The 13,320-nt window shown below is 43.2% G+C and overlaps 1 protein-coding gene across 1 annotated transcript; it reads right to left on the bottom strand.

Moving 5' to 3' along the window:
* Positions 1 to 2,737: 2,737 nt before the first annotated feature.
* LOC136052714 (cytokine receptor common subunit beta-like) lies at positions 2,738 to 12,795 on the bottom strand. The gene is made up of 13 exons (XM_065743028.1): positions 12,514 to 12,795; positions 11,457 to 11,586; positions 9,545 to 9,729; positions 9,092 to 9,237; positions 8,457 to 8,622; positions 7,843 to 7,975; positions 7,576 to 7,736; positions 7,114 to 7,259; positions 6,851 to 7,022; positions 5,819 to 5,909; positions 5,528 to 5,597; positions 4,667 to 4,770; positions 2,738 to 4,385 (listed from the first exon to the last, which is right to left on the bottom strand). Exons 1-13 carry the CDS (start codon positions 12,662 to 12,664, stop codon positions 3,179 to 3,181), a joined length of 2,862 nt encoding a protein of 953 aa, XP_065599100.1. The 5' UTR covers positions 12,665 to 12,795; the 3' UTR covers positions 2,738 to 3,178.
* Positions 12,796 to 13,320: the final 525 nt, after the last annotated feature.

The raw sequence follows: 13,320 nt of genomic DNA on the forward strand, positions 1-13,320 counted from the left end.
CACGTCAAAGGCCTTGCAGGAGTCCATAGAGACAACATCAGTTGTCAGACACAATCTGCCTGAAGCCGTGCTGATTGCCTTGGATCACCTGCTCATCTCTAACAAGTGCCCTAACGTGTATAGTTCTCCAGGTCTTCCTTTCTTTCTTTCATATATGGGAGTGATGTTTCCCTTTTTCCAGTCACCAAGGACTTCACTTGAGAGGCATGACTTCTTGGATATGATGGAGAGTAGTTTGGCAGCCACCAGCCAGCTCCCTCTGGACTCTAGGATGCATGCCATCCAGCCACATAGATTTATACACATTCAGTCTTGTGAAATGGTCTTGGATTTGATCTGCTTTTGTAGCGGGAGGATTTTTCTCCCCAGTTCCTACCTAGAAGTTCAGGGATGTGAGGTTCAGAAATGTGAGAGACATGAGAATCCTGTCTGCCAGTGAAGACTGAGACAAAGAACTTTTTTTGTACCTCAGCCTTCTCCATGTCTACTGTAGCCAGTTCTGTAGTGGAGGAACTAGTATTGATGTGATTCCTCAAACGGGCCTGTTTAATACGCTTGTTATTTCCTGGGTTCTGACTGTTACCCATACTCTCTTCTTTTTCCAGACCAGAGTGTCATTCCTCTTGTTCAGGGACACTATGAGGGAACAAGGAGACATCTCCTTCTACTTCTAACAGTAATGAGGGTCCATGCCCCTTCACTCTGTGCTACTGTGACCTTTTTCCAGTGAGAAACAGACTTACATTCTTTCCCTTGCAGGAACTTAAGACAGGGCTGTCAGTCAGCATGAGTTGGCTTAGACTGCACCTGATACATCCCCCTCCCTGATTGCCAGGTGCCTCTCAGCCTAGTAATCTCATCCTGCAGCCTGGCCACCTGCTCAAGATGTTCACTGAGAAGGGGATGCCTGCACCCATGACACCTCCCTCAGGCTGTTGAGGGACGTCCAGATTTCCAACAGCTGAAGGTCTGGACAACTCTGTCAGTCCTGGGGAAGTCTATCTGGGTGCACACATAGGCCCAAAAAGATTGTGGCCCCTGTATCTGCGCTGCTGCCCCAGCCTAGCTGTTGCAGAGCATGGTCACCATGTTGTTCTAATACAGTGCCCCAGCCTGGTGTGCCCAGATGAGCAGAAAGCAGTGTGGCCTACGTAAACAGCCAGAAGGACTCTGGGCCAGTTTCAAGGTAAAGATATTAAGGAAAGATCTGTTTATTTACTGTGTACTTTCCTATTCCTACTGCACTCTTGCTCTAAGTATCCACTGTAAGCAACAGGCAGAGACAGAATATCAGATGAGATGTAATGACTTGTTAGCCCATTGTGTCCATCTGCATTCCTATATCATAGAATTTGCTCCACATACAAGGGAAGAAAATGATATCTTTAAATGCTGAAACAGCAGCATGAATACATCATGAGTCTCCAATGAAAGAAATATTCTCAAAAATGTCCATAGGTATCCTGTGTACTTCTGAGTCCAGGAGAAAGACAAGTTTAAAAGTATAGTACATGACTCCAGCAGAGGCAAAAGTACTACACTCAAAATAAGCACACTGTGAAAGTTGCTAGAAGGTTTTGAAACAGGGATAGGAAAAACCCAGCTGATTGTTTCAGACAGTCTCTTTTCATGGAAATTTCAGTTCTGCAGTGAGAACAGAAGGAGTACATAGGGAGAGAGAGGGATCAGAGATTAATTATTGGAGATGTATAGGAATAAGACTGTACAAATGTTTTTGACAGTGTACGAACAAGAAAGTCTGCATCAATTGGCAGGGCAGGTTGGTCCTGTTTTGCATTACACTGTCGAGATCAATTTTCTCAGAAATTCTCCATCTGCTTTTCTTTTTCCATTCCTGTTTCCTTTTCTATTACACCACTCACCCTCATTTTCCTTCTTTATGTAGGAGATAACCCCCAGACTTGCAGAAACAGAACAATTGACTAGTTCAGCATGGACTGTCATTGGAACTATTGAGGTCACTATTTACTTAGCAGCTTAATCTCATGTAAATTCAGGTAACATATCTCTGGTTGAGAGTTATTCTTATAAGCAATAATGAACTTATTACTTGAGAGTAAGAGAAAAATTCTTACTGTCAAAACACAGGCAAAATCTTTGAAGCTTGAGTCAGAGAGTTGTAAAAGGTGATCCACACTTATAATTGAGGTGCTTACATCAGTAAGGAATGTAAGACAAAAACAAAGATTATGGAAGCTTTGATTCCAAGGTGATGCATATCGGAGATCTGAATCTACATACCTGATTTGCATATGAATTTGAACATCTCCTTTTAGTACCAGCCATGATAGGGCACAACCATACAGCCTGGAAGAAATTGGCTTTCTTACTCATAAAAGGCCAAAGAGATTTAAAAGAATGAAAATAGTTAAAGATATTCCTCAGTATGCTGTATTAGTGGATGCAACTGTATGCCTTTTCCCATCAAGAAAGTCAAATTGAATTTGCACTCCTTTCAGATTTAAATTAGTAAGGAATTAAACCGAAAAAAGAATGCATTTCCCTGTAATTTCTGAATCAGCATTATCCCATTAAACCAGCAGGAGGAATCAGCAGGCACAAACATAGAACTCCTCATTAGGTCTGTCAAATACTGTAGCAAGGTCAACTTACAAATTCTGAACTTACAGAATCTTTTAAGGTCTATTCAAAAGAGCTAATTTTAATGTTATTGTAAGTATAACACTTTTAACACATGAAAGAAGAGATTTGTAAGAAGAAATAATATATTTTATTACTTAAAATTATATATATTTTTGGAATGGCAAGCCCATCCTCTAAATCAAAAACAAAAGCCTTTTACTGATCACAGAATGGCAGTTCTGTGCTTCTATCGTGCAACACTTTATTTACAGAAGCAGAAGCAGAAAAATGTGGTACTTCTTTTTCAGTACAGCTTATGAAGAAAAAAGAAAAATGAGCACATCACATGGTTAAGATGAATTATATCATGCTTAAACAGCCAAAGAACTTAAAAGGAAATCATACAGTGAGAAACAGAAAATCTCCACCAGACAAAGGATTCTACCCCTTCACAACTTTCCTGTTAATGTGTCTTCCTGTTAATTAGCTCCTAGCTTGGAGAGTTCATTTTTATCAGATAGTTGCCAGCACTTTCAACTACTCTTAGACTTCCTATTCATTGACATTTGCTCCTCTAGCAGATTTCTGTGATCCTTAAAGATTGCTGCCAGGAAAAGTAATCATCTGATTTCAGGTTTTTGAAAAGCTGAATAGCCTGCATTTTTGATACATCCCCTTCCTTGCCGGTGACGTATTCATCATCTTGTACAGGTTTCTCAGATGCTGTCCTGCCTCCAATAAGTTTCTTTATTTCAGGGTTTTCCTGACTCATACATAACTTCTCATTGGATTTCAGACTGTGGAAGCAATAGTCACCAACCTGGCAAAGGAAAACTGGCTCAGTGCTGTCAGGATTTAACACCACCAAATTACCCTCGGACAATGGCTGCTCTTTGGGGAGAGTACTTCCCTTCAGTTGGAAAGGCAAAGAAGTCTTTGTGAGTTCTGAAGGCCCACGGAGACCTGAATGGACATCAAGGTAGTCTCCAAATGTGTCCCCGTGCATTTCAGGAGAGGCTGGTACTTGGCCTGAAGGTGGGAGCGTGACATCAAATTTCCCAGGAGTAACCTCATGGCAAGAGCAGTCACTGGAGGGCTGGAGCTCCTGTGGGTCACAGGGTTTCTCCCCAGCGGTGACAAGTGGCAGGTGTGCGGTGTCACGGGCTGATGGAAGTAACAGGCTGTCTGCGGTGATGTACTCCAAGGGGCACTGCTGAAGGAGTGTGGGACAGCCAGGAGCCTCTGGAGACTTGTGCTCTTTTGTTCTCACATCTGTGTCCTTCCCACAGGCGGTGGGAAGTTGTGAAACTTCCTTCTTATCGTTGAGATACTGCATCACTTCCTTCTGATCTGGGAGCAGGAACGGCTGCAGAGGACCTGCTTGTGGCTGCTCTTGCCTCTGTGCAGCCCGGGGACTCGCTTTGTCTGGAAGGGTCACATACTGTAGGGACGCTGCTTTCTCCCGTTCTCCCATTGGATTTGAGGTCACTTCCAGGGTCTGATGCATCTCGGGCTGAAAGGACATCGCTGGGCTGTACAAGTAGGGGCCATTGAAAGCAAAGCTAGTGATTGCTGTCTGGGAAGTAATACTTGCACCACCACTGTTTCTCCTTGAAACGGAAACAGAAAAGGAATGGCCTGGAATCTGACTCGGGAAGATGACTGGGGCGTGCTCTGGCACATTTAGAGCATGGTATGGGTTCTGCAGGTCCAAAACATCCGAAGAAACCTCTGTCTTTTCCGTCTGCACTTCATCGGACTCTGACAAAACGTTCATCTGCCTGAATGGGGAACAGTTAAAAGTTGCTCATGAGGAATACATTTGTGATAAACATGAAGCAGAAACACAAGCTCAGTAGAAAACTGAAGTAGCTATGCGTATGGTTAGAATGATCTGTATAGGTGAGCAAGTTAAACCAGATAGCACGGACCTCTATCCCCAGATCAGAAGTAACCACCATGGGCTTTCTGGGAACAGACCATTTGACTCTGGCTTCCCATGAGCTGGGGAGCTCTCAGAGCATGTCATTCACAGTGTGACTACAGTGTTCTCTTCATTCACCTGTTCACAATTTGAAGGAAGCTAGGCTGATCCACGTGCTCCACAAGGCTGCATTTGTTGAAGTCCAGCTCGCTGCTTGCGTGCCAGTTTCCTAGAGGAACTTTCTGGAAAAAATAAAAAATAGCAGACCTGAGGAAAGAGAAGCGTTTCACCAGCAGCAGAATCATGATCAACACACTGAGCATGGAGAAGGAAAAAAACTAGTAGAGGCTAAAGCATCTGGCAGTATGCTCTAGTAAAGTTGGATCCAACTTCAACATGACGACTGCTAGGTGCTTTCACTTCTCCAGAAGAATCTTGCTTCAAAACCAAATTGCCTTGCTACTGACCTTACCTAACACTACACAGCTGGGGTGGTTGGAACCCTTCTCTACAGGTTCTGACCACAATAAACAGAGCTGTTGGTTCGTGCAAATACAGACCCATGAGATTAAGACACTGACCTCTTCTGAAAGGGGAAACACATAACGGATAATAAACAAAGCTACTAAGATGCCTCTTTAAGTGTGAGGGGAAATAAAAATCAGATTTTACTGAAAGATCATGCAAAAAATTTACTTAAGACTACAGCAGAAACAGAAACATTTTATCTTCTGGCAGAGGAGATAAAATACTGAAAATTTCCCACCTTGATATTAAATGACTTTCATGCTGACAAGCACAACATAGGTAAGTCTGCAGGTATAAATGTACAATTATGGTTCTATTGCAAATGGACTGAACTTTTCCTAACAACAAGGAATAGACAATTTAAAGCATCTGTTCCCTGCAGACTAGGACACAAAGAGGAGCTCTTGGTATTACTGGGGTTCACCTAGAAGAAAGAAGTAATGAACCTTCCAAGATATGGTTTCCTCTTACCTTCAAGTAGCTCTGGATCAGCAGACTCTTACTGGGGTTTGGAATCTTTTCCTCCCATAGCTTCTTCTGCCTTCAACAACACAGAGTTTTCAAGATTTGTGTCTCAATGTGGCAAGAAGAAGAGACCACAACTCATGCACCATGCTGCTCTGCATGGCCCCACTGTTGCCCTGGTGAGCAGCAGCCAACTCGGTCCTCCCATCATAGACCACTCTCTAAGTAGTGCCTCACCCTTTTTTCCACAAACATGGCCATCAAACAGCTAAACTGCCTCCGCACAGGGCAACTTACCTCAGGAAATACTTATAGCTGCAATAAGCAACTACGAGCAAAATGATGATGAGAGCTGGGAGTATCAATGGGAGCACCAGTGGTGAAAGAACTGAAAGAGAGAAAAAAGACATTGGGAGTCATCACTTGAGGCCTCACTTCCCGTAACAGGTTTTACATTCTGATCATTCTTCCTGCAAACATATCTGGGAAGTGGAAAAGACCAAATGTGTCCTTAATACTGTACTGAGAACCAAAGACATCTTTTCCCTCACTGATTCTCCATCTTTTTTTTACTGTTATTGGAGAAAACAATTGATCCTAATGAAAGCTTGGTTATGTATTTCCCCAGGACCACTAGAGGTGTGCAGAGGTCTTAGATTGCCTGACTTTGTACAGTGCTGGAGAGACTGGAATCTCAGAGATTCTCACAAACTGTCCCTGCTAATGGATGTAGATGAACATCAAGATGAATATCTTGCTACTTTAGGATAGTAGGGACAAATTCTCTACTGTCACATAATTTTGGGCACATGACCACAGTAATCACAGGCATTCTGCTTCTAACTACAGAAACTGCATAAACATGGTAATATCTGTATTTCCAGTACACTGCAGTGTGACTTTTACACAATGCCATAGCCCTCTGTAAAACGAAATGACTGATTTTTATTCTGTCTTCCTGCATACTCAGGCTCTTCAGTCCCTTAAAGCAGAATACATTATTCTGATCAGGAAGTAGCAGTGACCTTTCACTAGGATCTTGTCTTGATAATCGACATAGTAACCTTTGCAGCTAGTTGTATTAGCATGGTGAAAGCAGGAAAGCAGGAAATATGTTTACAAGCTCCATCCTTCTCACTGCCTTTGTTAGCATTGCTGCTTCACTGCAAGGATGCACACAGAACAGTTACCATGTTCAGCAGCCCCATCTATCACATGGCTGGATCTACCTGCCACTTCTGCCAAGAGAATGTATGACTATTTCTCTACAGGCACTTTATTCCGTAACTGAACACAAACCCTGACAAAACCACTACCCATGAAAAGTACCGTTCTCCGTTTCCCAGGCAAACTCCTCACTCCATTCGCTCCAGTATCCCTGATAATCCTGATTGTTCACCATTGCACGCATTTTTCCCCTGTATTTTGTAGACGGTGACAACATCTGATCGGTGAAGGTGAAGGGAGGCTCATCACTGGTAATATTTATTGTCTGCACAGTCTGCGGAGAGGAAAGAAGCACAAATGACAGAAGTGAGGGTGACTCTCATTCCCACTCACAAGGCAAGGAGAAACCAGGACCTATCATTCACCTTTTCATATTGGTTGTGCTTCCAGAACTGAACTTGGTATTGCTGTTTTATGAAACCATACTGTAAACTGTGTTTTTTCCACCTCAGTTCATACTCTTGGTTTTCTATCAGTTCCACTGATACATTGGCAGGTGGCAGCACCTTAACTAGAACACAGAGAGTGTCTCAGAGTCCGTAACAGCATGCAGACCCAGCGCACCCATTCACCACCTTCGATAATCACCCACCACATTTCCAAAGATTTTCAGGTACAAAGTGATATCTTGTCCCAGTGAGGGAACTCCCCTGCCTGCTGTCTGTGAAGAGCATCACCAGTACCTCCAGACACACACAGGCAGAGACAACTCACCCGGCTCACCTCCCTCTTCCAGTGCTTCAGGGGCAACTGCACAAACCCCCAGGACCTCCCCTGGGTCAGACCCAACTCTCCCAGGAGAGGCAAGATGCCAAAGAGCAACTCACTGTTCTTGCTGCCTTCAATCAGCTTTTCCTCTCTCTTGATCCGCACAGACACTTGGTACTGGCTTTGACTGCTGATATTGCTAACAGGAATCCCACAGCTTTGCAGCACGTATGGGACATGGGGCAAAGCCTTCTCAGACACAGGAAAGCACTCTTCTTCCCTGAGCGGAGAAAAGGAGGTGGTGCTGAGGTCAGCAGGAATGACACAGAGCAGAAGCCCAGCAGGACAGACAGAGATAGATGTGCTGCATTCAGCAGATCACATACACTGATGCTGGAGTGGCCCTGAAGAACAAGCCAAAGACGACAGAGGTGGCAATCACTTTCTTCACTTCCCAGCTACACATCAGAAGATTTGCACCATTGAAGAGGCAACGAAGGTTCCTGGGCTGAATGCCACCTACACAGAAGATCAGAGCATGCTAAGAGGCAGGACAAGTCCAGTGAAAGCCCTTGGCTTGCATGAACAAGGACCCTGCCAATGGGATGGAAAGGCCAAGTACACTGCAAGAGACAAGATGGACACTTGCTCTTATTTCCATTTCCAAACTTCTCCATGCTCTTCTAGGCCATACTTATCCTTCCAAATGGAACAAGCCCAACAACACAAGAGAAGACAATCACGAGTCTTCTTCATGAGCTGCATCCCAAGACACAGTCAGTCCCATGGAGTGGACCTCCCACAGAGGTGCACAGCCCCCAGCCACACCACTGTTGGTAGGACTATCCCGGTGAATCAAGTGTTGAGGCTCCCTGAGAGAAAGCAATGACTGGAAAGTGCTTCTCCTGCAACTTCTGGATTTGGAAGGGACCCGTAAGGATGGTCCCATGGTCCTGGCTTCTCAGCCAGCCCTGTACAGCCCTGCTCCATTCGCCTCTACCTTCAGGGGTATCCCAGGACACATCTGTGCTCCACTCGCTGTATTGCCCAGAGAAGCCTCTGCCCTGCTCTGGTCTGGCTCGCACACGGGCAGTGTATCTGCTTCCTGGGATGAGGTGGCTGAGATGGCAGTGAGTGGTGTTGGAGAGCAGGTGTGAAGCAGCCTTCTGTCAGCAGGGGAAAGGAGAGAGAACACAAATCAGTGGTGACGGCTGGAGGGAAGGCAGAGAAGGAGAAGGGATGTGTCTCAAATCTGTTCTGTGCATGTGAAACATTTTCAAAGGTGTTTTGCCCTTCTCCCGTGTGAGCCCACAGGCTCCTCTTCAAACATGTCCTAAATTCATTTGGGAGGGACGCAGGGTTAAATAAATTCCAACTCAAAACCCAAGTGCAGTGTTTTTTTTCAGTGAAGAATTGATTTCTGCATTCAAGTCAGGACAAGTGGCATTTCACCAGGAAATTCACTTGCAGACAGAAACACAACCTCTTCCTCCTGGCCTAAATCAGCATTTTTTGCAACTCTTCATAGTGCCTGAGAACAGAAATGCTGCCTATTTGCATGACTTTAACAAAAGTCCTCAACTAACCAGAAGACTGCAGCCAGGGCCAGGACAGCCCAGCTCCTCCTGCTCTTACCTCCCACGACTCCCAGTCCCGTTTGTAAGCGACTTCATACTCCAGTGCATTGCTCAGCCCTTGGCTTCCATCAGGAGCAGTCCAGGTCAGCAAGAAGTCTCCTGAACTTCCTCTGACTGAGAGGTTTTGAGGTGGAAGGAGCTGAACTGGAAGGTGAAGGTACAACACATGAGAAGCAATACTGAGGGCAGGGACATGAAGGAGGGGAATAAGACACCTCGTTAAGCTTTCTCATTTCCACAACATCTTATCAGTGCTACAGTAATAAGCTGCTTGATGTGTGCTCCTCTAATGTCTACCTATTCCCAGCCTCTGGCCCTTTTCACTCTCATTGTATGGCTGGTTGTCAGTTTTCTCAGCAGCATTGCAATTCATATCCTGACAGAACACCAAACAAGTTCTCAAATATCCCCAAAAAACATTTGAAAAATTACCTTGCAATTTATTTCTTACCGTTGTGGAAAAGATGAACTTTCAGTTGTGCTTCAAGAATCTGTTTGGGTTTGAAGCTGTAATAGTCATATACCCCAATTCCAAAATAGTTGACTGTTTTCCAACAAATCCAGTGGCTATAGGGGTCTGAAGCATCATGAAATTCTTCTTTCAGCTTCTTCTTGCAATGCATCTTTTCACTGACACTGTGTATATCCAAAATAATCTATAAAAATCTGATCTGGAACTTTACAGTTCATGAAAAATAGATAATTGAAAATGATTCCATGGCAAACATTTTATCTTGGGTACTGCACCAATTGCTATGACTAACATTTCTATCACTGTTTTTTTTTTTCACAAACCCATTCCCATTTCAAAGTATTCAACAGAATATTCTGTTTTGATATAAGTATACAGTTAGTTTTCAGTCTCACCATTGCCAATCTCACATTTTTTCATTTTTTTATGTGAGAAGTAGATGGATAAAAAATAGTATCAGGGAAATGCATCTGATACTTAGAGTGAAAGGCAAGAAGGTTTCTGACATTCCTTAGTTTCTTGAAGGAATTCCTTTGGCAGTCCCAGAAAGACACTTAAGCATTTTTTTTAATTCAGCCAAACTGTATTTCTATATCCTTGGCAGTTCTGTTCTGTCAAGAGACCTTACGTACTCATTAACTTCATCCAGAATGTTAGGCATCATTTTAGATAGCTTTTCTCCAGGCCAAAAAGCATCATCAAGATTAAAAACAATATTTTATGGTGGTCAGAAGAGGATGAGCTTTGTGTGCTTGAGTAGCCTGAGCTGATGAAGAGATGTAATACTTCTTTCTGTACCCTCTGGGATTCTGCTTGAGCCTATGACTTCATCCCGTTGTTCCTGTTCAAATAAAGCTGTGCATATCTGAGCTGAACTGCAGTCTTCCAGGATTGGATGAGGTCTCTAAGCCAACCGTATGCCAGCAGGCATTATTTAGGAGTACAGACAACTGCAATGTTTGGATACTAGCAAGAAAACCAGGGATATTTCTGCAGTAAAGATGGCTCTGACCAGACATGATTCCTGTATCAGCCACTGAAAACAATCCATCATCAAACAGTGTTCCAGACCAGACACCAAACATCAAAGTTATTTTTTTTTAATCTTTCCTTTCATTTTTGGTTTTTTTTTCAGAATTTTGGCTTCAAGGTCCTTTTCCAAAGAACTTCAGCTCATTTCTCCTGTTTTTAGATGTATCAGTTCTCTCTTACCTACCACCAAATCAAGTGTTCCCTCTTCTCCTTTCCTTCCTCTGTCCCAAGATGCTAATACATTTTCCTCTCAGCTTTCCATCCTTAACTTCCTCTCCTCCTTCACTATTCCTCGCTCTTTGTCCTCTCTTATCCTCACAACTGATGGTGTCTGCTGATTCTGTTCCCTTTTCCAAAGGAAACAGATGCAGCATGGAGAGCCTCTCATAAACAGACTGGTTTATCTGGGAGGAAGATTGATAGCACAGATGAACTTACCCGTATTCACTCTTTCACATGCATAGCATATTCAAGGTCTTTCAGAAGTGATCAAAGCCATCCTCTCAGTGATGACCCTAACCAGGCAAAATAGCATCTCTCCCTGCTAGGTTTATGAATAAGGCTCAAGCCCGCTCTTCCTCTCCGTCTATCTTCACTACCTCATGAATTGCCATCTGCACGCCTCCTCATATTTCCTATCCACAATTCCATAACAAAATTACAGGAAAATAATGGAAAATGTGATAAAATTAACTCCGCAGGCACGTGATAAGGGCTTCTCCCCTTTTTAGAAGAGGCATCAGAAGCAAGCACTGTAACCCAATAACAGCTTTTATTATCTGAGAACCTGACTGGGATTCCAGGTTGTGGACAAGTACTCTCTGGACTTTTTCCAGCATGGTCTATTTCAGGTACTTACTTTTTAATATCATCCCTTTGGTAGAGCGTCAAACCAAGGAGAGCATGAGCCTCTGAATGTTCCTTCCATGTGCACGTCACGAGTGAGTTGTAGTCATTGTGGCATCTCAAGCTCTTCATTGGAACACTTTCTGAAAAGGGAAACAAGACACACACAAAAAAAAGTAAAAGAAAGAAAGATGCCGTGCTTGGAAATGGAAATAGTGAGAGAGAGCAGGAATTACAATGATTCTGCCATCGGATTGGGGATGACACAGATGGCAACACTTCCAAGGGCACCAGGAAATGACTCTTGGTGAAAAGAGGGGGGGTTGTGGTGAGGAGGGGGTGGGCCTCTTCTCCCTGATAAATAACGACAGGACGAGAGGGAATGGCCACAAGTTGCGCAGGGGAAGATTTAGATTAGACCTGAGGAAGCATTTCTTTTCTGAAAGAGTGGTCAGGCACTGGAATGGCCTGCCTAGGGAGGTGGGTGAGGCACCATCCCTAGCGCTGTTCAAGAAGCGTTTAGATGAGGTGCTAAAGGATTTAATTTAGTAGTTGGGTAGAGATAGTGATAGGAGGATGGTTGGACTAGATGATCTTATAGGTCCTTTCCAACCTTATGAACTTATGAACTTATGAACTTATGAAAATATGTACGAAGCTGTGGTCATTCTGCACATCTTCCATAGTGCAAAAGTGTCAAGCAGTGATATGAGTAAATACAGTGGAGACCTCTGTGCCTGCAAGACATGTTTCTGGTCAAGCAGAAATTGCTGCCTGGGCATGGATACTGCAGTCAGCAGGGATTTGGTGATGATTATGTCCTTGTGTGTTGCTCTATGGGACTTCTTTGCAGCCAACCTCCACACTGTCACCTATCTGTCTGCACCTGCACCTGCCACAAACTGTCTGCTTTTCATCAGAAATGCTTGTTCTCCTACAGCAGTCAAGGTTGGAGCAAAAGGAAATAGAAAATGAGAAAGACTAACTGATGAAAGGAGACATGTACACAAAAACATACAGAAAAAAGTTGACAAGAATTGAGTAAAAGAAATTATAGATTTGAAACTCACCTTGGTCACTGAAGACCAATGACAGATTGAGCAAAAAGATGAAAAACCCTTTCATCTTCATACTGTTCTTTGAATGTATGTCCTTATAAAAAGTAAATGTTTTCATTGTCCATGCTTCTTTTTGTCTTACTGTTGAGCTTCTTGTTTTCATCTCTTGTAAAGAGAAGTAAAACTGATTTAGGGAACTGTCAGCGTTTTGCTGTGTTGAAGTGACATTCAGAAAGAACTCCTTCCACGTATTTATTTCAACAAAATTCAGACAGAATGTCTACAAAGCCATTACTGATGGACAAAAAAAACAGTCTTCTTACCTGTGTGAACTTGCAACATAAGTAAAGAATTAAGAGTAACTGTATATCTAAGGAGGTACAGAAATTCTTTCAGCTAAACTGGAGGTTGGACTAAATGATGTCTAGAGATCCCTTCCAACTTCTACATTTCTGTGATAATAAAAATGCCTATTCTGTGTATAGACTCAACTTGCAAATCCTTTCATCCTTAAGTTCTTTATGTTTATATTCTTTTTAATGAACCCCCACATTAATCCCTTTTCTTACTTTCCATAAAGACTTACTTCCCACCACAAACCTCCTGAATATGTAATTTAATTTCTGTACTCATTTACTTTCAGCTTTCTCTTCAACATGCAACTGCTTCAGCTGGTCCCCAGACAAGTTGCAAATTTTAGCAACAGTTCCAAATAAATTATTTCTCTTCTTTCAGGGATTGTCAAGATCTAGGGAACATTGAGTAGTTCAAAGACCAAGGACCATGTTCTTCTGTACTGGAATACTGGCACTTTTGGCC

The sequence above is a fragment of the Cyrtonyx montezumae genome, unplaced genomic scaffold (assembly GCF_038088225.1).
Source record: "Cyrtonyx montezumae isolate F1298 unplaced genomic scaffold, pur_monq_1.0 scaffold_3, whole genome shotgun sequence".
NCBI lineage: Eukaryota > Metazoa > Chordata > Aves > Galliformes > Odontophoridae > Cyrtonyx > Cyrtonyx montezumae.